Raw genomic sequence first — 23,534 nt, 5'->3', positions numbered from 1 at the left:
CCTTTAAAACTTTTGATGCGAATGCTCCGAAGAGGGGGATGAGAAGTGCTATTTTTCTTCATGATAGGAAGCCAAGACAGAGGCCAGTGCGTGTGGCCGAAGGACTGAAGGGGAGGTGCTGTGGACGTGGATGAGACCGAGGGCCCCAGTGGCAGGCTCCCTAGACCTTTCCCAGCCCCTCCAAACCACAAGGCACCAGTGTCTGCTGCCCTCCATTCCCCAGCTCACAGGGCCTCTGAGTCAGCGGCTGCACCCTCTGCCCATCATGTCTTTCCAGGGATATAAGAGCATAAATGCACCATAGCCAAGATTCCGGTCCTATGATATGGGGTAGGTGAGTTACCCTTCTACAACCAGAGTAGAAAATGGTTTTAATTATGGAAAGAGAATAATGAGCTTCCAGGCTTCCTTCGCTGCGGCAAGAGCTGCCCTAAACACATCCATCTTCAGGGGTGGCGTGACTGGTCTGTCATCACCACCTAACTGTGCAGCCACACCCAGGAGCAGCCAAGTAAGAAAATCACTTATCAGACCACCTTGGCAATAAATACCAGAAAAATAAAAGACACTGTTTTGAACTGAAAAAAAAAATAAAAGAAGCCAACAGCCTACCTGAATGGGATCATCTGGCGGTTTTATTCAAATCAGAACAAGCCTTTAACTTGCTCTGTTTATCGACCTTATCGACAGACGAGTAAAACATATGGCTTAAAAGTAAATAAATAATGGGGGAACAAATGTTAAAATAAATGTAGTAGATTGAAATGCTAGTGATCAATGAAAGGGAGGAGTAAGGGGTATGGTATGTATGAATTTTTTTCTGTTTTCTTTTAATTCTTTTCCTGAATTGATGCAAATGTTCTAAGAAATGATCATGGTGATGAATATTTAACTATGTGATGATATTGTGAGTTATTGATTATATATCAAGAATGGAATGATCACATGGTAAGAATGTTTGTGTTTGTATGTTGCTATGTTTAATAAATAAATTAATTAAATAAACAAAAATATTTTTAAAAAGAGGCAACATTAGTGGAAATCAAAAAATGAACTCTGACAAGCGACTCTTTCTCGGTCAGTATAGAAACAGCCTTTCATTCAACACTGATCTACCCTTGTAGATTCTTATACAAGCTACAAGAAGCACGCTTGTTTTCAATACCATAGAACAAAGGAAGGCAACTATGTAGGACAAACATTTTCCTTTAGTTTCTCTTTGAGATGTGTGGAGGGGAATAGCTACTCTCCCCAAATCATCTAAAAGCATCCCCCCCCCCCCCACGCCAATAAGCTTGTACCTCAATGCCTGTGTGGGTGAAGCGTCCTCCCCGGTCATCTGCTAGTCCATATACACACACACACACACACACACACGCACACACACCCTTCCCCATGGCAACGGGGATCACACCTGGCAAATGAGAATACCTCATGTGCAATTTAAGACAACAAATCCCAGATGCTGGCATTGCCTGGGATTCTGATTTAATAAATCTAGGAAAGGGCCCAGGGGTGTCTTTATAAAACGCTCCCCAGGTGATTCAATTGCACAGCTAGGTTTGGGAACCAGGGACATTTTAATCCTTCAATGCTCACACAATTTGCAATGTCTGCATACAGCAAACAGAAGATCAGACAATGGGTTATAGTAATCGCCCCTTCTTGAATTTTGGTTTTTCTCATTTATACATCAAACACAAAATTGACATTTTACTAAAACGAGATTGAGGTTAGGCAGAATGAAACTACAGGGTTTCCACTTTTTGTAAAAAAAGAACAAATCACCGATAAACAACAGTAGGGAAGACAAAAACCTTGGAACTTGAAAGAATATTTGTATTACGAGAACACTGACGGTGTCTGGGGAAAATGTGTAGTTTCCAGTGTTTTGGACACCTACATTTTTCTGGGAAAACACGTTTATTCCAGGTAACACAGTAGGCTATCATCTTTTAGGAGATGAGAACAGAGCCGGGCTGGAGGCCTTCAGCCACTTGTTTTCCTGGGAGATAAATTTCTGCTGCCCTGGTCCCTGATGCCAACATTTTATGGATCAGAAATATGAAGGAATTTCTGGCAACTGGATGATGTTAGATTGTTCCCAGAGGAGGAACTCAAAAGTTGATAGCCAAAGAAGTAGGTCATTGTCCAAACAAAATTAAAGAAAGTGCATTAATTTGGGATGGAAAAGGAACAAATAAGAGTGGAACTGTACCTTGGCTGACTTGTTTATTCTTAAACTAGCTTTTTCCCTCTTTTGAGTAATTTCTGGGGTGGAGGGGAATGTTTGAAAAGTAATTAATAATAAAACAAACCAAAACTTTTAATGCTCTGAAAGTCAAGTCCAGGAGGCTCAGAGAAGAAAAGCATATGGCCCCTAAACAGGAGAAGGCATTTGACTCCATAATCAAAAACATATAAAGGAAATGGAGGTGCCATTCTTTGCCTAGCTGATTGACACATATTAGAAAATCTGATATCCACCAAGGCTAAGGCACCTCCTTAGAGTGTTGCTGATCTCTACAAACGGGGAATGCAGAGTGGTAGACTTCCTTGGAAAGTAAATTTAGCAAGTGCTATCAACATTCAAAATGCATAAAAATACGTAAACCCAGCAATTCCACTTCCAGAAGTTTATCCTAGAGATGTGCTTGCACACGTGCAAAGACATCTGAACTGGAATGTTCCCTGGAACATTTCATTATAGCAAAAGACTGAGGAAATTTAAATATAAACACAGGGAATTGGCTAAATCAAATGGTACTTCCACCCATAAAATGGTAACTTACATAGCCAATAATGAGAATGGGGGTAGGTCTTTATAGCCTGAGATGAAAAGACATCCAAAACCGAAAGTTGCAGAATTTGTGGGATAATGATCTTACTGGTTAAAAATAAAAGATCAGGTTGTTGTTTTTTTCTTCCATGTGCATATGCAAGAAACTTCAAACACTGGTTTAAAACTATTATCAACTGGCAGGCCACAGTGGCTTAGTGGTGGAGTTCTTGCCTGCCATGTGGAAGACTGGGGTTCGATTCCCAGAACCTGTCCATGCAAAAAAAAAAAAAATTGAAAACTAAAACTATTGTCAACAGTGAGTCCCTCAGAGATGGGGGGAATGAGAGGCTTTCACTTTTGCCATATTCTAAAAATTAACCTTATTAAGGTTCCCAACTCTAACATTTCACAAAAATAAACTTTAAAAGCATTGTAAGAAAAGGAAAACAAATGCTTTTGATCATTCAAAGCTTTATGATTCAAGAGTGATGATATCAAATGTACAGTCTGTTTCAAACAACGAAAGTCAACTAGTCATGACAAAAATATAAGGAGGTATGCAAATTGAAATTTATTATAGATTATTAATATCGTCACCTCACCCTTGTTATGAAGCATGCAATGAGTAGAAAACAGGAAAGAAATGATCATAGATACAAAATCCTTCTCATATATTCTCAACTAGGATGCCAATTTTCAGGAAAATGTCCCAATAGCTAATTAGATGAGTCACATAATTATAGATTTCCAAGAACTTGTTGACAATAAACATGCACATTTTAAAGATACAGCATTTCTTCCTTCCCCAGCTTTTTCATAGTTTTCCACTGTATGATTTTTAAATGAAAGTTACTCTAAATTGCAGTTTATTTCTTTCTTTCTCTCTCTCTCTTTCTTTTAGGTCATGATAACTACGAGTTGGCTCGAGGACATTCAGCTTTGTTTTTTTTTTCAAGAGATAAAAGAACTTTATTTTCTCGGAAGACCACATGCTGCTAGTTCTCGTTTCTCACTTCATGAGCGGCTCCAGCTTATAGAAAGAAAAAGGCCAAGAATGAGGGTTGTTGAGCTTGATTTCGCTTTCAGTGGTATTCTACAAGCACTGAATGGATGTTAAAAATCTATTTCTGATGAAGAAAGTGATCAGACATCAAGTAGAAATATGAATGAAGCTCATCTGGACAGGACTAAGGTGATCAGAATACAAGTTAAAGGATGATAGCGTCCATATCTTAAAACTCCAATTTCTGTGTGAGACTAAAGGGAGAGATGTTTATTTGGTGCAAATTTTATATTTTGGGTAATGTATTTTCTACTTTAACTTGTATGGTCAGTTTAGTTGAACACCGTAAGTACAGGGAATCTTGAATAGGGTATGCGATTTTGTCAGTTTGTTCAGGTTAGTGTGATGCTCCAATAAATCCCAGAGGGATTTGGACAGTGAATAAAGAAGTATTTACAGGGTCCCCTTAGGGGGATGGGGAGAAAAGGGGAAAGATTCAACTTCCCATTGGGAGAATTTCTGATACTCTCACAAGCAGTGGGAACAATCAAATCAATAGGCTGAGTCCTCGATCTTGGGGTTTGCCTCTATGAAACTTATTCCTGCAAAGGATATGCTAAGCCTACTTAAAATTAAGCCTAAGAGTCACCCCCAGAGAACCTCTTCTGTTGCTCAGATGTGGCCTCTCTCTCTAAGCCGACACAGCATGTGAACCTACTGCCCCCCACAACATGGGACATGACTCCCAGGGGCGTGAATCTCCCTGGCAATGTGGGACATAAATCCCGGGATGAGCTGGGACGCAGCATCAAGAGATTGAGAAAGCCTTCTTGACCAAAAGGGGGAAGACAGAAACGAAACCAAATAAAGTTTCAGTGGCTGAGAGATTTCAAACAGAGTCGAGAGGTTATCCTGGAGGTTATTCTTATGCATTATATAGATATCCCTTTTCAGTTTGTGGTGTATTGAAGTGGCTGGAGGGAAGTACCTGAAACTGTTGAGCTGTGTTCCAGTAGCCTTGTTTCTTGAAGATGATTGTATGAAGATATAATGATTACAACGTGACTGTGTGATTGTGAAAACCTTGTGTCTGATGCTCCCTTTATCTAGGGTATAGACCAATGAGTAAAAAATATGGATAAAAAAATAAATAATAGGGGGAACAAAGGTTAAAATATATTGGGTAGATGGAAATATTAATGGTCAATGAGAGGGAGGGGTAAGGTGTATGGTATGTATGAGTTTTTCCTTTTTTCTTTTTCTGGAGAGATGCAAATGTTCTAAAAAATTATCATAGCGATGAATACACAACTATATGATGATATTGTGAGCCATTCATTCCATATACCATGTATGGAATATCTGTATGTTAAGAATGTTGTTTGTGTTCCACGATTTTTCATTTTTTTTCTAGCTGCTCCAAGACACTGGAGACCAGAAGAAATATCAATATATTGACTCAACAGTCATATTCATATGTGAAATCCTATCTTCTCTATTATACTCTTTTTTGGTGAAAAATAACATGTATACAAAAAAGCAATAAATTTCAAAGTATATTGCAAAAAAATGTTGTCGTGTAAACATGTTATTTTATTAATAAAAATACATTCTTTTAAACTGACAAAGAAAAAATAAAAAGGAATAATTTCATGGTACCTTTTTAGAGCTAAGCATTTTATTTCCACTTTATTAATTATCCTGTAGAATATCAAACTAGAACGATCCTTATAACATTAGTTTAACAGTCAACCTATGGTGAATTCAAAAAGGTGCACATTAACAGTAACAAATGTACCACACTAATACTAGAAGTTAATAATGGGGGGGCAATAAGGGGTATGGAATGTTTTGCTTTTTTTTTTCCTTTTTATTTCTTTGGAGTAATGAAAATGTTCTAAAATTGATTATGGTGATCAAGGCACAACCAAGTGAAGATACTATGAGTCACTGATAAGTCTCTGAATGGACTGTATGGTATGTTAACATATCACAATAAAACTGCATTAAAACAAAGATGCACACTTGAGTCCTGATCCTCAAAGAGGGACATATTTTGAGTGGAAATCTCCACTAAACCCACCGATCTATTAATCTAAGAGACAAAAATGGGAGTAACTGGAAGACATTCCAGTTCCCACAGACCACCCCCATCATCCTCATAATTACACGTCCAATTTTTGGTCCCTTTCTAATAAGAAAGCAGCACTTCTGGTAACCCGGGAAGAATCCTTAAGAATATAGGTAGTCAAACACACACAAACAGCACTCTATTAATCAACATAATTCTCCCCTACTCATCTTAAAATCTGACCCTTGGGCAGGCCACTGTGGCTCAGCAGGTAAGAATGCTTGCCTGCTGTGCCCGAGGACCCGGGTTCGATTCCCAGTGCCTGCCCATGTTTAAAAAAAAAAAAAAATCTGGCCCTTTTGTGTAAAAGCAGGTGGCATGGTCTCTTTAAGGTCACTTTCGTTCCCCAGTTCTATTTTGTGAACAGAGAGCAAATGGGAAGAAACCTCCTACCTTAGGCTGAGGAGGAATTGGCCAACTCAACTGTCTGTTTATTCACTGAGAGGTAGAAGCATCCTTAAATCTACAAATCAAAGGATTCTTCAGTTTGAGTCTACGTTCTGAGTGAAAATACTCTTACAAAGACATATTTTAAAAAGAGACCATTGAGTAGAGAAAGAAGATTTCAGGACATGTTAATGAAAAATGTGCTACCTGTTAATATGCTCACGTCGTAGAATACGTTCTACTGATGTAAGAAAAACATACGCAGTTATAGCTTCATGTACCTTAATACACATTATAAATATTCTGATTAGTTGATATACAGCCGATTTTTAGGGCCATAGGTTTTAATATGTTCTGGTGATCTAAGATTTTCAATTCTTGAAACAAACTAAGATTCATTTCAAGAAGTTAAAAAAAAAAAAAAAGAGAGAGAGAGAGACCATTGAGGAATAATAATGTGAGGCTTTATTTACCACTTGTGTCCAGGTATAATCTTCTGCTTCCTAAAGTGTCCAAAATGGCCCAGACTCAAATTTAAACCTAGCATATTTGAACAAGCAGTGTTCCCCAGAATTTACACATAAAGAATGTAAAAGAATGCCTGGAAGATAAACTCCTTCTGTTTTATTGAAATATGTTACAATAGATAAGAGACAATAGCTGAGACTTATCCGAGACTTCTGTCTCAGTACATCTAAATGTTAAGATTGAGTAATCAAAAGTTTAACTCTCCAGCGGCCAAGCAGGCAGAGTATTCGCCTGCCATGTCGGAGACCTGAGTTCGGTTCCGGCGCCTGCCCATGCAAACAAGCAAACAAACAAAAAAAAGTTTAACTCTCCATTGAAAGTTAAATTCTAATTGAGAGTGATAAGACAATTAGTGTGGCTTCTCTTCTGATGTGGAGACCTTATTTACTAGTATATAACTGATAACTATAATTAGCAGTAAAAAAAAAAAAGGAAAGTTAACTGGATTGCTGTATTTATAATATAAACATAACATAGGCAGAAAAAAATTTGAACACCCTTAAATTGTGATAAGCATTCTATCCAGGGAGGAAAAATTAATCTATTAGCCAAACCTCCCTAGAGCCAACCCTGCCCAGAGATCCAAACAAGAAAGCTCAAGATGCAATTTCTAACCAAATTCAATATATGAAGTAGTCTCATTTGAACTACTTGAATTTAATATCTTATCTTTGTCTATTTGAGATTAAAGGCAATCCGAAATTGCAACCCTAACAAGCCACAGAACTGCTAGAGAAAACAGAAACCTAAGTCCCCAAATTTGGCTATTTTTGTCAAAAAATGTACCTGATCTAGAGGTTGAGTATGATAGTGGGGTGGTCAAAGATTAAAAATTGTAAAAAAGGAGATAGCCAAAATGTTCCCCATTTTGCTAGTCTCCAATCAAAACTGAGTCATTATCGTATGTACCCCAGCAAAACATCTTAAAGTGAATCCATTCCTGTGGGTGTGCACCCATTGTCATAGGACCTTCTGATAAGGCTACTTCAGTTAAGGTGGGGCCCACCTCCATCAGAATGGGTCTTAATCCTTTTACTGGAGTCTTTTACAAGAGAATGAAAGTCAGACAGAGGAAAAAAGCCACAGAAAGCAAGAATCTGAAAGCATGGAAACCCAGAAGAGAAGGGGGACCCGTAGACACCTCCATGTGCCTTGCCCTGTGGCAGACCAGCCAAGGATTATCAGCACTGTTCTTTGGGAAGAAACACTGTCTTAATGCTGGACATTTTCCCAGCCTCAAAACTGTAAGCTAATACATTCCCTTTGTTTAAGCCACTCATTACATGGTATTTGCTGGAGCAGCCTAGGAAGTTAAAACGCCATCCTCTTCTTCTTTCCACAGATATTTACTGAGAAACTACAACATACCAGCAGCTTGCTACCCAGGGGCACACCTGTTGTGAGCAAAGCCAGATGTGGCCCCTGGCTTCGTGGTAGCTGTCCCAGAAGAGTGGTGGAACACTTCCCGGTCCAGTTATCAAACCAGTAACTGGGATCACTCCCAAGGCGCCATGAGAGCCCAAAGGGACAGGTGTGACTATTCAGAAGTCAGGAGATGGAGTTTCACAGGGGCTAGAAGGGAGGCTGAGTCATTCTTAATTGGGGCGCCCTTCTGAGAAAACACAGGTCTTCAAAACCTAAGTAATAAATTCTGCAAGTTGAAATGAAAACCTGCACATATTCCAAGGATATATGTAAGTGTATTGATTTGGCTCCAAATTGATAACTGGGCAGTATGCCAACCAAGTTCAATGCTATTCTGGATGTCACTAGAATAATTTTAAAGATGTCACTGACTATTTCAGGATGTCAGTGACTAAGAAAGAGGGAGAAGAAAGAGCACTAAAGGAGGACAAAGAGAAGGGAATGGAAGGAGTATTTAAAACAGAAGAATCCAAGTTTATTGGGAAGAGATTAAGAACCAAGTTCCAGGGTGAACAATTAAGAAAATCCAAAGGGATAATAAAAGCTCAAAAGAAAAGTGCTTCCCAATCTGAAAATGAAGCTTAAAATTACCTTCCCCACTGGAATTTAAACACTGGTTATGCAGCCATTTTGACAGAAGCTGGCATCAAAAGTGATGTACAACAATATGAAGACATCATTTAGTCACCAAAAGAACAGTGCTTTCCTTAGGCCCAAAGCTCTGGCACCTCTTAGAAAATCTACATATCCCATGCACAGTTAGTTCATATTAGTATCTACCCCTCTAGGGGCCATGGATTTCACAAAGCAGTTATGAGTTAACGAGGTAAACCAAGGGATGAAGAGCAGATTTTCAGCCTAAAGTAGACTAGGACAGCCAAAGGGGACAAGACAATGAAGGCAGAATTCCATGACATTTACCTAGACTTCGGTATTTTTTCACTTTGTAAACATCTACACCCCCTGAGATAACTCCTGAAGGCCCTCAAGTAGTTTCAGTCCTTAAATTGGACACAGGGTTTTTACATTAGATATGGTCGTGTACATCTTCCTATAAGGATATCCCAAAACCGGTGGGGATGAAACCTTGTTAGTAAACGCATGCGCTGGAAAATCGATCTGAAACACAGACACCAGGCCAAGTCACAATCTCGGCGGGCGGAGACTTAAAACTAATAGCAGTATTTCTGGGGCATCCGAGGTTCAGCTCAGCCTCCATAAGAAATACAGAGAATGCCTGCTAACGCCCCTGACCACTTCCTCTGACAACTTCCAACTAGTATTCCAGTATTTGTTTATCCAATTGAGTCCACAGGCAACGACCCGAGGGAGAGGGAGGGCGCTGCCTTGTTTGCAAAACCTGTTATTCCTTCTAGAAACCGAGCATCTGCCCAGGTTGTCTGGCCCCGAACGTGCTGCACCGCCCGTTCTTCTCCGCAACAGGGAGGCGGTGTCTGCTCGCGCGGCTGCCGCAGGAGAACCGAGGACCCACACCGGGTGTTTAGGCGCAGATGCCGCAGGGCTGGGTACCGACGCCAGGCGGGATCCAGTGCGGACCCGGGATATTCAGGGCGCGGCTACTGCAGAAGAACCCGGTACCCAGCCGGGGCAGCCCAGAGCGCTTCGGGCGTAGATGGCGCAGGAGGACAGGGTACGACTCCCTGCGCTCCAGACGCAGATGCTGTCAAGGGCAGCACGAGGGAGGAGCAGGGTGGGGCCCGTCGCCAGGTCCAGCCCAGGGCCAGGCCACCTGCTCATTTTGGCATCTGAGAAGGAGTAGGGGCTCAAGATGCCCAGCCTGGGTCGATCTCCACGGATGCACTCGTGGCTCGTCTGTCTTAGCGGGAGAGTGGAGCAGGGCGAGGGAGGGACACGGGGCGCACTCTGTCACTACGGATGGCGCAGTCGCCTTCCCTGGAGACCCACGACAAAGGCGCCAACCCCCACCGCGCGCGCTGCTGTTCGGTCCCACCCCAGCGCGGGGGACCCGAAAAGCCCATTTAGGGGTCGGTGCTCACGAGTCTGAAATCAAGTTGGTCGGACCGCCAAGTTGTCGTGCGTGGCACCACGAGGGACCCCTCCCCCCTCCGCCACCCAGCAGGTGGCCGGGTCTCGTACCTTAGTGGCGGTATCTGCAGCAGCGACCGCGGAGTCCGCGAGCGCGCTGGGCTCGGGCTCGGCCGGCGTCTCGACCCCCGCCTCGGGCTGCTCCGGGCTGCGCTGCTCCGTGGAGCTGCCTGCGCCCATGGCTCTCCCGCGGCTCTCCGCGCCGACTGCTGCGCGCCTTCCCAAAGTGCCGGGACGCAGGAACCCGCACCCAGACGCGCCTTCTCTCCCGCCTTCCTCTCCCGACGAGCTGCGCAGCGAATGAGGCCGACGCGCTCCCGCAAACTCCTTAAAAGAAAAAAGAAAAAAAAAAGAGCCACCTCTTTGCCTCCTCCACTCCGCCCCTTGTTTTCCCCTGGCCTGTCACATGAGCACAGCCCAGCCACGCCCTGCAGCCGCAGCATCTCCCCACCCCGGCTGCCAGGATCCGGGGCGCAGCCCGCCCGACCCCGGGACGCCTCGAGTCGCGAAAAGGGACAGGGGCTGCCAAGACACAAGTGTTGCAGAAGGGGAGGGAAAAGCAAGAAAGGGGGAACGTAGAAAGCCTCCGGGTACACTGGGTTCGGTGGCTTCTGTTAAATGATGGATCACCCAAGGCGGGGGGCTTCTGTTGCGGCGGACTTACAAATCTCTCAGAAGCGAGGCCAAATCCTCATTTGCTTTCCTTCAGATTGGGTTTTGTACCTGCCTCTTCCTCATCAGCAGGAGAAAGGCTAGCACTCCTTGTTCCTCCGGAGTCGGACCATATTAGGGCCGGCGAAAGGAACGGAGGGGGTTGATGGAGGCAAGCCACGGCGGGGTGGGCCAAGCGGCCCACACTCTCCCACCGTCCAGAACGAGTGAAGCAGCCGAGCCGGTGAACAGCACAGCCGCCCTCCTTCCTGGGGGAATGTAGGGAGTGAGGCTATCACCGCAAAAGCGCCCAGCCTCCCAGCGCCCGAGGCTGAAATCACCCCTCCAGGCCACTGTTCCATCAGATGATACTGAGACGTGACTGGCAAAATTCTGTTCGATACCATCGGTAGTTCTCCACGGATGAGGCTTATTTTTCCCTCTTCAGACTCCTGAGTTTAATATTTATTATATGAACATAGCTAACAGTCCCTAAATATTTGAACTCAATGAAATTTTTAGGCTGGAATATTTGGCATATAAGCATGGAGTAGTGGGGCTGACAGACAAAAATTATCCCAGTTCTCACTGGCAACTGAATGCCTTCGTTTTCACCAATAAAATCATGCATTAAAAATTAAGACTTTTGGAATATAGGATATTTATTTGGTGTCTAGTGCCAATATTCCAAAAGTGTACAACTACAGTAGACCACTGATGTAAGGGGCAGTTCAGCATCGGGCTATTTTGTGCCTGATTATTTGCAGGTATTTTAATGACACTTTGGGGATCATTATCAACTATTTAACCAGCATAAAATTTGTTTTCTGAATTAATTGTTCTTATTTGAAGGGGTACACAAATGCCAGTTTATGTGGAATTGATCACTTAGGAAACAATATATTTGCAAAATGCTTGGTCTTGGGGATTTATAAGCATTTCACCCATTTTTACTAAAATTGTGACTGTTCTGTAAATATTTGAGTGCTTATTCTGTCCTAGCAACTGTTCAAAGCACTTTGCATATAAGCCACCTTTATTCCTTACAAAAACCCAATGAAGTGAACATATTATTCTCAATTTACCAATGAGGAAATAGGAAACAGAGGCCCAGAGAAATGATGGCATGTGCTCAAAATCCCACAGCTACCGATGGGAGATCAGAGTCCACGCAGGTCTCTGACTTCAAAGCTCACCCTTAACCACTGCACAATACTTCATTCCCCCTCCATAAGCAGCTTTCAAATGTGTTCTCTGTCTCCTGCCCAGGGATGCTAGCAAGGAGAGGTCTTCCGATCTCATTTAGGATGGCAAGCACTAAAAAGGCTGTGAAAGCCTATTTGAGAACAATGAATATCAGCACATAGGAGAATGTATCAGTAAGTAGCACAAATGCTATCAAAATTTTCCCGTCCTGTGAGATAGTATTTATTCAGTTCTTGGGAAATTCTTAACAACGCTTTTCACATCTACTAGCCTTTAAATTTTCAGAAAGTATTCCAAGGTCAAAAAGATTTCAAGCGATCTTATCCCACCCCCATGCTGCAGGAGACACTGCAGGTCTGTTTAGATTAGCAACTGCTTGCTTTGTGTCTCCATTCCAGGATGAGGGGGGGAAAAAAAACTCATATTCTGACTTTTAAAAAGCAAAATATTAGTTTAAAAAACATGCACATTCTCCTATTCTGTATTCGGCCTGAAAGAGCTTCTTGATTAAGGGACTATTAAGAATAGCAGGCTTTTTTCATAGATTGACACAACCACACACATACTGCCTTTGGTTTGGGGGCTGACCAAAGACTGCTTCTCATCTTATTTGTAGACTGTGAAGTTACTTTTTTTTTTTTTAATGGTTATTGTGGTAACAAGCAACACAAAATTTCCTATTTTAACCGCTATCATGTGTATAATTCAGTGGTATTAATTGCATTCAAGATATTGTGCTACTATCACCACCATCCATTACTAAAACTTTTTCAACCCAAACATTTTCCCCAGCCCCCAGCCCCAGCAGCCCCTGGAAACCTATAAACTACTTTCTGTCTCTATGAATTTGCCTATTGTAGATATTTCATGTAAATGAGATCATACAATATTTGTCTTTTTCTGTCTGGTTTATTTCATTCAACAAGTCTTCCAGGTTCATCCATGTTGTTGCAAGTATCAGAACTTCATCCCTTTTTCAGGCCAAATAATATTCCATTGTATGGATGTGCCACTTAAGCTCGATCTGTCAACGACACTTGGGTTGCTTCTACTTTTTGACAACTGTGAATAATGCTATATGAACACTGGGGTTCAAAGGGGATTTTCTGGATGAGTTTATTTTGTTGAGAAACGTGCTTATATTATTATCCCTAGTAATGAGACATCCCAATCTTTCGAATATGCTTAATGCTTTAGAACGTTAAAAAGCTTGTTCAATTCATTCTTCCAGCGTGCATTTATTGAGTGCCTATTATATACTAAGCACAAAGTTACTGCCTTCTGGATCAAGGCGCTATATGACATTACCAAGTTTTATTTTTAGGGTCAAGAGATGCCTTCGGAATTGTTCAGATTGGGGTCCGTGATATAGGGGAAAACACCTGCTCTGTTTGACTCTTCTCAGTCCAAAGCTCTTGGTTACCCCATTTTGCACCTGCAGCCCTGTCTTTCTCCTCCAAACAGCAGGATGCAGGTGCCGTGACGTGTCTTTCCCCACGGGGCAGTTGGTGGTGGAGCCCGTTTCCCTGAGAGGGTTAGCACACTCACAAAAACAGTTTGAGATTTCTCAAAAACAAACACGCATTGCCTGTAAAGCAGGCTGAACTTGTGCTTCTCATGCTAACTTCTCCAGAAATACAGACCACATGAGATTTACCAGTAAAACTCCGAGTCATGCCTGGGTGTCTCGTGCACATACCAAAACATTTTCAAATATAGCATTAAAGGAATTCACACATGTGAAACATTTCACAGCTGGGTTAACACACCCCTCTTTAAAGAGCAATAATAACTGTAATGAATAAAACAGAATTTAAAAGCCACACAACTCTGCCTGGCAGATTCATTCTCTACTAGGCAATTTCACTTAGAACTGCCAGCTTTCACCCTCGAACGCCCACTTATCACTTCTTTGTTTTCCCTATATAAAAAGCTTACTCCTCCTGTGCCAATTATTTTTATGACACTATCCAGTCATCTAAGAACCCAACTCATACTCTTCTCTCTTTTATTTGTTAATTATAAACTAAAAAAAACTGAAAGAATTAACAAATTTCTGCATTCGAGTAAATAATAATCTCAGCATTTATATGGGAACAAACCACTGAAAGTTCAATTTACAGGTGAAAGTCATCTGTCTGTCTCTCTGACTATATATATATATATATATATTTAGAGAGAGACAGAAAATCATTGTTTTGTGGTTAAATACAAAGCCTACTATTTGTATATCACTTTCATTTACCAATACTTAAGATTGGCTCCTGACTCAAATCCAAGATTCCTCTAAAGTAATGGGAAAAAGAGGAGGGGAGTAGAGAGAAAGTCAATTTTTTCATCTGTATTTTTCAGGCACCATGGAAGCCATTATAGGAGCAATTATTCACAGAAAAATAATTGGGTATGGCTGCAGCTTGAACACATCCTTTGCTCAAGATGCACCTAAACAAAGTAAATAGAGATAAATACAAGTGAAATACAGTGACCAATAAACCAGCATACCTTTGGCTCCTTGTTTTTCTCTAGTTGGGCTGCTTTCCATCTACGTATGACAAGAACCAAGATATAGTAACTAATTTGCCCAATATGGAGAGAGACTCTCTTAGGATGATTTTGGGAAGGCACTTAGAGGTGTCTGGAAGTTAATGACACCGCAGTGTAGATCAAATTCTCATAATCTGCACAGTTTCAAATCCCTTCATAAATTCTTTGAAGAGTCCTGCAAGTATACAACAAATTTCTCAATATTTTAATAATATTTTTTTCAACAAACTTTTATTGAGTTAACTGTCAGGGAAAATACTTGGAATTTTTCAAAGCTGAAACTTTGGTTACATAAGTCAACATTACTTGTCCAAAAAAAGACATGCATTGTAAATTATGGAGAACTTTTATGTTCCTTTACTAACTTGAATCTTTTTGTGAATTTTAAATCTCAGATCTGCTATTTGCTGTCTTTGACATCAAAAATTGCTTTCATATATTTCATGTGTGATTAAGAATCCAATGAAAGGATCAGTGCTTAACCTGAAGAAGGGTCAGTAAAATCTTACACAAGAGAGAGCGATTATTTTATCCCATTTTACAGACCTCCTACCTAAGACTGGGGAACTTTTGCATTCCTTGGGACTGCCCTCATTTCTATTAGCTGCTGTTTTTTTTTTTTTTTCATTTTTAATGATTTCTTGACATTCCTACAAATACACTATCACAGTATCTATAGGAGGGATCGCTGTGGTAAGTCAGAATAAATAATAGGAAGTCAATAGTGAAACTGGACATCTTTCTCCTTCCCTCTCTCCTCTCAACACATTACTTCATTACAACTTCATTGGGAACATAATTAATCACATGAAAGAGACTCCGATGTCTGCCACTGCTTAAGCTCCCAAATCAATGAAAACTTTGGTTTGAAAGTGGAACGGATTGGGTGTGTTGTTTTTAATGTTATTGCACTCTAGAGACTTCTATGGAATTCTCTGAGTGAAATAGGTGAATTTTACTTTCTTAGGGAGAATTTGAAACAAGGGTTGTTTCAGAATGTGAAATTATGGTTATTTGGTGGTTTTATTTTCTTTCCTGGGTAAAACAACTTGATAGCAAAAATAATACCCAGTTTCTCAAGCAATATTTTACAGAAGAAATTCCACATTTAGAGGATACCAATAGTCCCTTAGAATATTTTTAAAAAATTTTCTGGAGGTCTACTTGACCTAAAAGCAACTGCACATATCTAAAGCGTACAATTTGATGAGTTTTGACAGAGTATGCTCCTTGAGGCCATTGCCACAATCAAGATCCTAAACATTTTCATGAACCCCAAAAAGTCTCCCCATGTGCCCTTATAATCCCCCTCTCTCCTCCTGCCCGCCCCACCCTGCCATCCCAGGCAAGCACTGGGAAACGCTGTTCTGTTTTCTGTCATTATAGATTACTTTGCATTTTCTACAATTTTATATAAATGAAGTCATTCATATATGCTCTTCTTTGTCTAGCTTCTTTTAATGCAATATTATTATTTTGAGATTCATCCATATTGTTGCCTTTATCAACAGTTATAGGGGGCTTTCCCTTATTTTAGGGATAGTTTTTGCTTTTTTTTTTTTTTTTTTTTTGCTTATATGCCATTCTAAATATTCTATAATGAATATGTATTGGAATTTTTTTTCTGTAATGAAAACATTTAGGGATACATGCACGATATAGGCATACATAGATCCTGGCTTTGAAGTCCAGAGAAGAATAAAAAGTCACCTAGCATTTGAGTCACAATAGTAAAGGAAGGCAGTTCCATTCCATATTTAATAAGCCTACGCTTATGTTATGTGCCTCTCCAGCTTCATTATCCCTATGCTAGTCAGGGTTGCTGAAGGATTTAGGAAATAAAAGTTTTACTATCTTTATATAATATTTATTATTTTGGCTCAGAATGATGCATTTTTGGCCATCATCCCAAATTTCGATATGATAGAAGAGACATCAGCAGTAATTTGGCAATTCAAAGGGGGAAAAAACATTCTGGAAAGTATAGTCAGGTGCTTTAAATGTTGTTTTATAGCAGTATAAAAATGGCTTTTTCAAAAGTATATCTTAATTGCATATAGCCATGATATTGACCCAAATCAAAATGTATGAAATGATAAAAATTAGGACACTCTCAAACCAATATTAATTCAACACTTGGCTATTGATACTCATTTTGCATTTAATTATCAGATATCAACAATAACATATAAAACCACATTTGCAAAATCATCTCTACTTTAAAAAGATAAAAGCTGAAAACATCATAAGTATATATATAATATATAGCGTGATTGTCACAGTAATGTTCTTTAGCTGTTAGAATTTCAAATTATTTTTTCCCCTTCATTGTGTTTGCCTATTTGTTTCAAATTTCCTACACTGAGCATGCATGATTCTGCCAACAGAATACAAAGAATAGCATTAGAAACCCAAATGTTTTGGTTTGCTAAAGCTACTAGAATGCAATGTTCCATAAATGGGTTGGCTTTTACAATGGGGGTCTATTAACTTATGAGCTTACGCTTCTTAGGCCATGAAAATGTCCAACTCAAGGCATCAACAGGTTATGCTTTCTTCCTGAAGGTGAGCTTGGGCTTCTCTGTCAGGTAGCGAGGCACATGGCAACATCTGCTGGTCTCTCCCTCCCAGGTTTTGCTGTTTTCAGCTTCTGGCTTCAGTGGCTTCCTCTCTCAGCTCCACTGTATATCCTACATCAGCTTCCCTGGAATTTTCTCTGTCAGCTTTTGTCTCTCTCTCTTAGATCTCTTCTAAAGGATTCCGGTAAAAGGATTAAAACCCACCTTGACTGAGGTGGGTCACATCTCAATTCAAATGACTAATAAAAAGACCCCACCCACAATAGATCTGCGCCCACAGGAACGGATTAAAGAGCATCTTTTCTGGGGTACATACACCTTCAAACCATTACACAAAGGAAGGCTAAAATTTGAAAGATGTGTTCACATGTGGTACATGATGATGTTGCAATACACTGTGCTCACAGTACCGTTATCCCTTCCACGTCTTGAACTTTCCCCATCACAGGTTTTTCTATATCGCAGGTCAGCATAAGGAATTAAATGGGAACTTTTGGAGCAGTTTGCAGAAGCCACAGACAATGAAGATCAGCAGATGACACAGAAAAAGTTTAGAAAATCAGAAATGCATAAAATATATGTATAGTATTGTATAATATCAACACATTTTATCTTTTAATACCATAAATATCCACAATTTTTAAAAATTTTTGTATTTATTTATAATTTTAAAATTTATTTTTCATGGTGTTTTTACTTAATAGTGACCTACGCATAGCTTATGACCAAATACTTAAGCTAAACTTTACAATAAGGAACTTATAGTTTATAACATCCCATAAATGAAAAAGAAAAAATTCATTCTACTCTGGTACAAAGAGAGGGCCAAAAACTTTTACGCATATTTTCCAGATCACGGGAACCCTGCACCCCTAACCGCTGCGACGTGGAAGGGATAACTGCACGAGTGAAAAATTAAGTTTCACAGGAAAATAAACCAGACAAGTGACCAACGCCCCTGAGCAGCAGTTCTCAAATTTGGCTGTCCTCTGGACAAAGCTGGGGAGCTTTAAAAAAATACGAATGCCCGGGGCCCAGCCTCAGAGATTCTGGGTTAATCGGTCCAGGGTGCAACCTGGGTATCGGGGTTTTAAAACAAAGGAATGTCGTTATTGCAGGGTGCTGAAAATAGATGATAATTAATACCTTAAAATGTCACCTTATGTGTGAGACTAAAGCAAAAATGTTTGTTTGTTACAAAATTTATAGTTTGACTAGAGCATTTCCTGGTGTAACTCATGTGGATAGTTTGATTGAATGTCATAAGTGCTTGGAATCTCAGGTAGGACATGAGAGTTTGTTGGTTTGTGATGCCCCAATGAATCCCAGAGTGATTTGATCAGTGAGTGGAAGGGTATTTGCAAGCCTCCTTCGGGGAGTGGTGAGAGCGGGGAGAAGTTCAACTTCCCCAAGTTGAATTCTTGATATTCTCGCGGGCAGGGTGGATAGCCAGGGCTATAGGCTGAGCCCCCGGTCTTGGGGTTTGTTCTGATCAGTTCCACCCAGTGGGCATGCTAAGGCTGCATTTTAAGACCAAGCATGATTTGCCATCCTGCATGCTCAGCTAAACCCCATCCCTCAAGCTGCCTCACCTCATCTCACACGGTCCTTGGCTATTTCTTTTAGCCCGCCTTCCTCAGACACTATAAAACCCTGGGTTCCATTTTGATAGGGGAGACTGATGTGAGGTTTTCTCTCTGTTCTCCTTGCTGATTAGAAAGAGGCAATAAAGTCTCTTCTCCAAATCCTGGTGTCACTGCATTGACTTCTGTGCACTTGCAGACTTACTGGCCACACTTCCACCTGATGGGAATGAGCAAACAGTGAGCCAAGCAAGGACATGGCAGAGAAGCCAGGAACTTTCAGAACAGATTTTAAAGAGGTTCGGGGAAGTGATCTATGTTCTGGAACCATCGTGGTTACTCAAATTGAATCTGGTCCTTCAAGGAACTGGGTTCACCTGGAAGGGGAACACAAGGTCTTATTGGCGTAATGAATTTCGTTATCGTCTGTTTGTTTCTTTGTTTTTTTTCAAATTCGGGTTTATTGAGGTAATTTATAGATGTTAACGTTCACCTTTTTTTTGGGTGTACAGTCCAATGATAGCAATTTTGTTTTTCAATGGGACTATCTTATCTTGAAACTATTTCTTTAAAAAGTCATGCCTGGTATATTTCACAGTAAAAAAAAAAAAAAAAAAGAAGAAGTCATGCCTGCACCCTACATCGAAGGTGGTCATTCTAGTATATGTTATAGATAAATATGAAATTATTTATATATTATTGTATGCAACTTCTCATCATATTTCTAAGCAGAAAACCATTATGTCGTGACACACTGAGTATTTCCATCGAAGTAAGGAATTTAATAACTATAGAAAATATTTGGCTAGCCGAAACCCAGATGACTTCAGCCTGAAAAAATCAGGGCGAACTGATAAACATCTTAACCAGAAATAAATTGAGGAAAGGCAGATAATCTAATCAAACACTTCTTTGTATTCCTTCAAACTAACTGGCTAAATGCTTATAAAAGAATTAAAAATTCATTTTACAAAAACATCAGTAAACCTAAGTGTGTGCAACCAAGTGTTAACAAAAGCCTTTTTGACAAATGGTGCTGGAGCAATTGAACATCTGTAGACAAATTTTTAAAAAAGAACCTTAATCTAAGTCTCACACCTTATTAAAACTTAACTCATAATGGGTCATGGACTGAAATTGAAAACATTAAAGTATGTAACTGAGAAAAAAACATAGGAGAAAATCTTCAGGATCTAGGGCTTATGCAAAGAGTTCTTAGATTTATACCAAAAAGTACAATCCATAAGAGGAAGAATGGATAAATTGGCACCTGCCAAAATTATCCATCAAAAAATAAAATCCATGCAAAAGACTGAGAGAAAATATTTGCAAACCATACATATGGCAAAGGACTAGTATCTCAGCTCAAAACTCACCAGTAAAAATGCAAACAAGTCCATTAGAAAATGGGCAAAAGGCATAAGAGACATTTCACAGAGGAGAAAGCATGACAAATAAACACATGAAAATATGTTAGAGGGGAAAAGTGAATTAAAACCATAACGAGATAGTACTATGCACCTATTAAGATGGCTAAAATAAATGATAGTAACATCAAATGCTGGTGAGGATGTGGAAAAACTATATCAGTCATATTATTGCCAGTGAGAATGTAACATGGCACAGCCAATCTGGAAAAGTGTGGCAGTTTCTTAAAAAACTACACATGCAACTAGCATGTATCCCAGCATTTGTACTCCTGGGTATTTATCCCAGAGAAATGAGGACTTTGTAAACACAAAAGCCTGTCATTGAGAAAAAGGGAAATTGTAGGTTATGTATAGGTTACTAGAATAAAAATTAAAAGGAAAGCAAACAAACAAACCTGTACATGAGTGTGTACAGAAGTTTTGTTTATAATACCTGGAAACTTAATGGTTAAACTAACTTTGGTACATCCATACCATGGAATAATCCTCAGTAATAAATAGGAGAGAACTACAAATATGTACAACAATCTGGATAAATCTCCAAAGAATTATGCTGGATGAAAAATGCCAATCCCAAAAGGTAACATACAGTCTAGTTTTCAATTATACAACATTCTTGAAATGACGAAATTATAGAAATGGAGAACAAATTAGTGGTCTATAGTGGTTAAGAAAAGGATGGAGGCAGAATGGAAGTGCGTGAAGCTATAAAAACCCAAGATGAAGAGACCTCCTGGCGAAGGGAATGCTCTGTACCTCGATTATATCAAAGCCAAGGTCTGAGTTGTGATACTGCACTATTGTTTACAAAATGTTACCACTGGGAGAAACTGGGGGAAGGACTGGCATCTCCTTGTATTATTTCTTTTAACTGCATGCCAATCTACAATTATTTTAAAATAAAAACTTCCTTAAAAAAAAAAACTAAGAACCATAAATTACATATGGGCTAAAGTAAAGGTCCAAGGTACATTTTTAAATCAACTTGTAGTTTCCTCAACTTTCCCACAACCTTGAAATGCCCTTGAAAGTTAAAGCGAAGTCAAACTGGATGCAGTATTAATAGGTTGGTGTTATGCTTTGTTTGCAAGCTTGTCAACGCGGAAATAATCAGACTTGATATAGTATCAGAAATGATGGCTTTCCTGATTCTGCCTGCTACGCAAATCAGCTCCTTTAACTTCTTCCAATAAAGGAGCACTGGACCCACCTATAATTTTCCTGGCCAATTTCGTCTCCAAATTCTCCTGTTTTTTCTTCCTCAAAGGAACTTTATCCAGCAGAACAAGGGAAGGCTTCACAGTGAGATCAGCAAAGAATAGTTTCTCCTAGCATCCCTCCCCTTTCTGCTTCTGCAAGACAAACATGCAACAGGGATTTAGTTTGCAAAATGCATACTGGATTTAGTAATATGGTCAAGTGTTAGAATCAGATAAACAAAGAAAGAGGGGCGGGATTCGGTGTTTAAAATGTCAATGTCCTGTCCTGTAGTCACTTTAACTTGTATAAAATTGACCATGGTTATATTTTCTGAATTAAAAAATATATATATACCAATCTTCATATAGTTTGTATTTGATAGCAGCTATTACATATTTGCTTGTCTATAGCCATTTTCCACATTGAAGGAGATGCTGTGAGGCCCTCACTCATTCATTATTAATCATCTTGGAGTAATCATACCTTAAAAAAAAAGTCCAATAATGATAAACCTCTCAGCACATAGCTTTCAGGGATTCCAGAAGCTGAGTTTTGAGCAAAGCGAGACTCAGGCCTTGACCAAGCAGGGGGGTGGGGATGGGGGAGTCAGACTTACCCCAGAAATGTCCCCAGGAGAGAAGCTTTTATTTCACACATCCCAAGGTATTCTAAGTGATTTCTAGACACTTCACAGATATCCAGGGAAAAAAATCCATTTGACTTCTCTTCTGTATAATAGCATACCTAACTCCGGCGGCAGATAGAAGAGTTAAGAGGACATAAAACATTACTGCAAACCTCTCTACGAGGCTTTTAGATAGACAAAAATCACCCAGTTGCCAGTCATTCTAGGGAGGAAGACACCGTGAACTTTCCCAATTCCTGAGAAGAAGTGGCCTCAAAGAGCCACTTATGCCTGACTCCAAGATTTCTTTGCTATCCATGAGATGGGCTTGCTCTGACCATTTAGCAATTGAGTCAAAAAAATGATTGTTTCTATTATTGAATAATTTCCCCCTGACAAACACTATTTTTCTGAACGCAAGTTGCAAAAGCAACATCCTTTAAATGCGTTGTCATCCAAGAACTCAAAACCATGCCACTAAGTAAATGGGAGTCTCCTCTCTCCCACCATAATTAGGATCTGGGAAATTGTCCAGCCCTCACTGGAGCCTTTTTTTTCTTGAAAGTTCAAAATTTTGGTTTGCCTGTGGTCATTCTTTCTTTTTTTTTTTCCTTCTCCCCTGGCTCAGACATTCACTGTGTAAAGTGCGGGTTAATCTCTTCTCACCCTACTCCCAGCCATGTTCTCTCCCTGACACTTCACACACCTCCCTTACCTACCCTGGGGAATCACCGCTCCAGGGAGAGGGAGCATACCTGTGGGGAGAGTTCACCTCTGGGCGCCCTCCTTCCTCCTGCTGCCCCCCCACCCCCCGCAGTCTAAGAGTGTTTAGACTCTTAAAAGAAAGCAGACACCCCACTAGGAGAAACTAGCACAAGTCTGTTTTGGGGGGAAGGATGTTGGAGAAGCAAACCTCCAGCAGAGCCCAAGTACAATAAAATTACTCTCTGACTAATAAGTCTGAAACATTTTTCTTTTTCTTTTTGAGTATAGCTATGGGAAAATTAAACAATGCAATATATCTCATCAAAGGAAATGATGTCTTCCACCAATCACAAAGAGAATTTTATCTGTGGATCAACAGCTGATGAACCAGAGAGGAGTTGCATTAAGATTGCAGACTTACCCACTTGGGGAATTTGTTTTCTAGAGGAAGCACTGGTGGAAAGAAAAGGAATTATAAACCGTTTAACCTGTGCATAAGGCATCAAAAAAAAAGAACTCTATCTTGAAAATCATCATTTGAATATGCTCATTAAATTACCCTTATTTTAGATTCTCATTTTTAGTTGCAGTCTAGGCCAATAATAATTTCCCGCTCACACAAGAACTCAGAGACTGAAATTCCCTGGAAATTTTCTATGAAAACAAAAATTATGAGTGACCGCAAAGG

At 40.1% G+C, this 23,534-nt stretch overlaps 1 protein-coding gene across 1 annotated transcript in view; it reads right to left on the bottom strand.

Annotated features, from left to right (window-relative positions):
* AKAP12 (A-kinase anchoring protein 12) overlaps positions 1 to 11,239 on the bottom strand; it is a 122,948-nt gene extending 111,709 nt beyond the window's left edge. Inside the window, exons 1-2 of the mRNA XM_077149271.1 lie at positions 10,988 to 11,239; positions 10,375 to 10,650 (exon numbers count right to left, since the gene is read on the bottom strand). Of these exons, the coding sequence (XP_077005386.1) occupies positions 10,375 to 10,503 (129 nt within the window). The 5' untranslated portion in view covers positions 10,504 to 10,650; positions 10,988 to 11,239. The remainder of the gene's footprint in view (positions 1 to 10,374; positions 10,651 to 10,987) is intronic.
* Between the last annotated feature and the right edge of the window lie 12,295 nt (positions 11,240 to 23,534).

The sequence above is a fragment of the Tamandua tetradactyla genome, chromosome 2 (assembly GCF_023851605.1).
Source record: "Tamandua tetradactyla isolate mTamTet1 chromosome 2, mTamTet1.pri, whole genome shotgun sequence".
In the NCBI taxonomy this organism is placed as follows: Eukaryota; Metazoa; Chordata; class Mammalia; order Pilosa; family Myrmecophagidae; genus Tamandua; species Tamandua tetradactyla.
The sequence above is the reverse complement of the archived record's forward strand: the minus strand, read 5'-3'. Positions and strand labels throughout refer to the sequence as shown.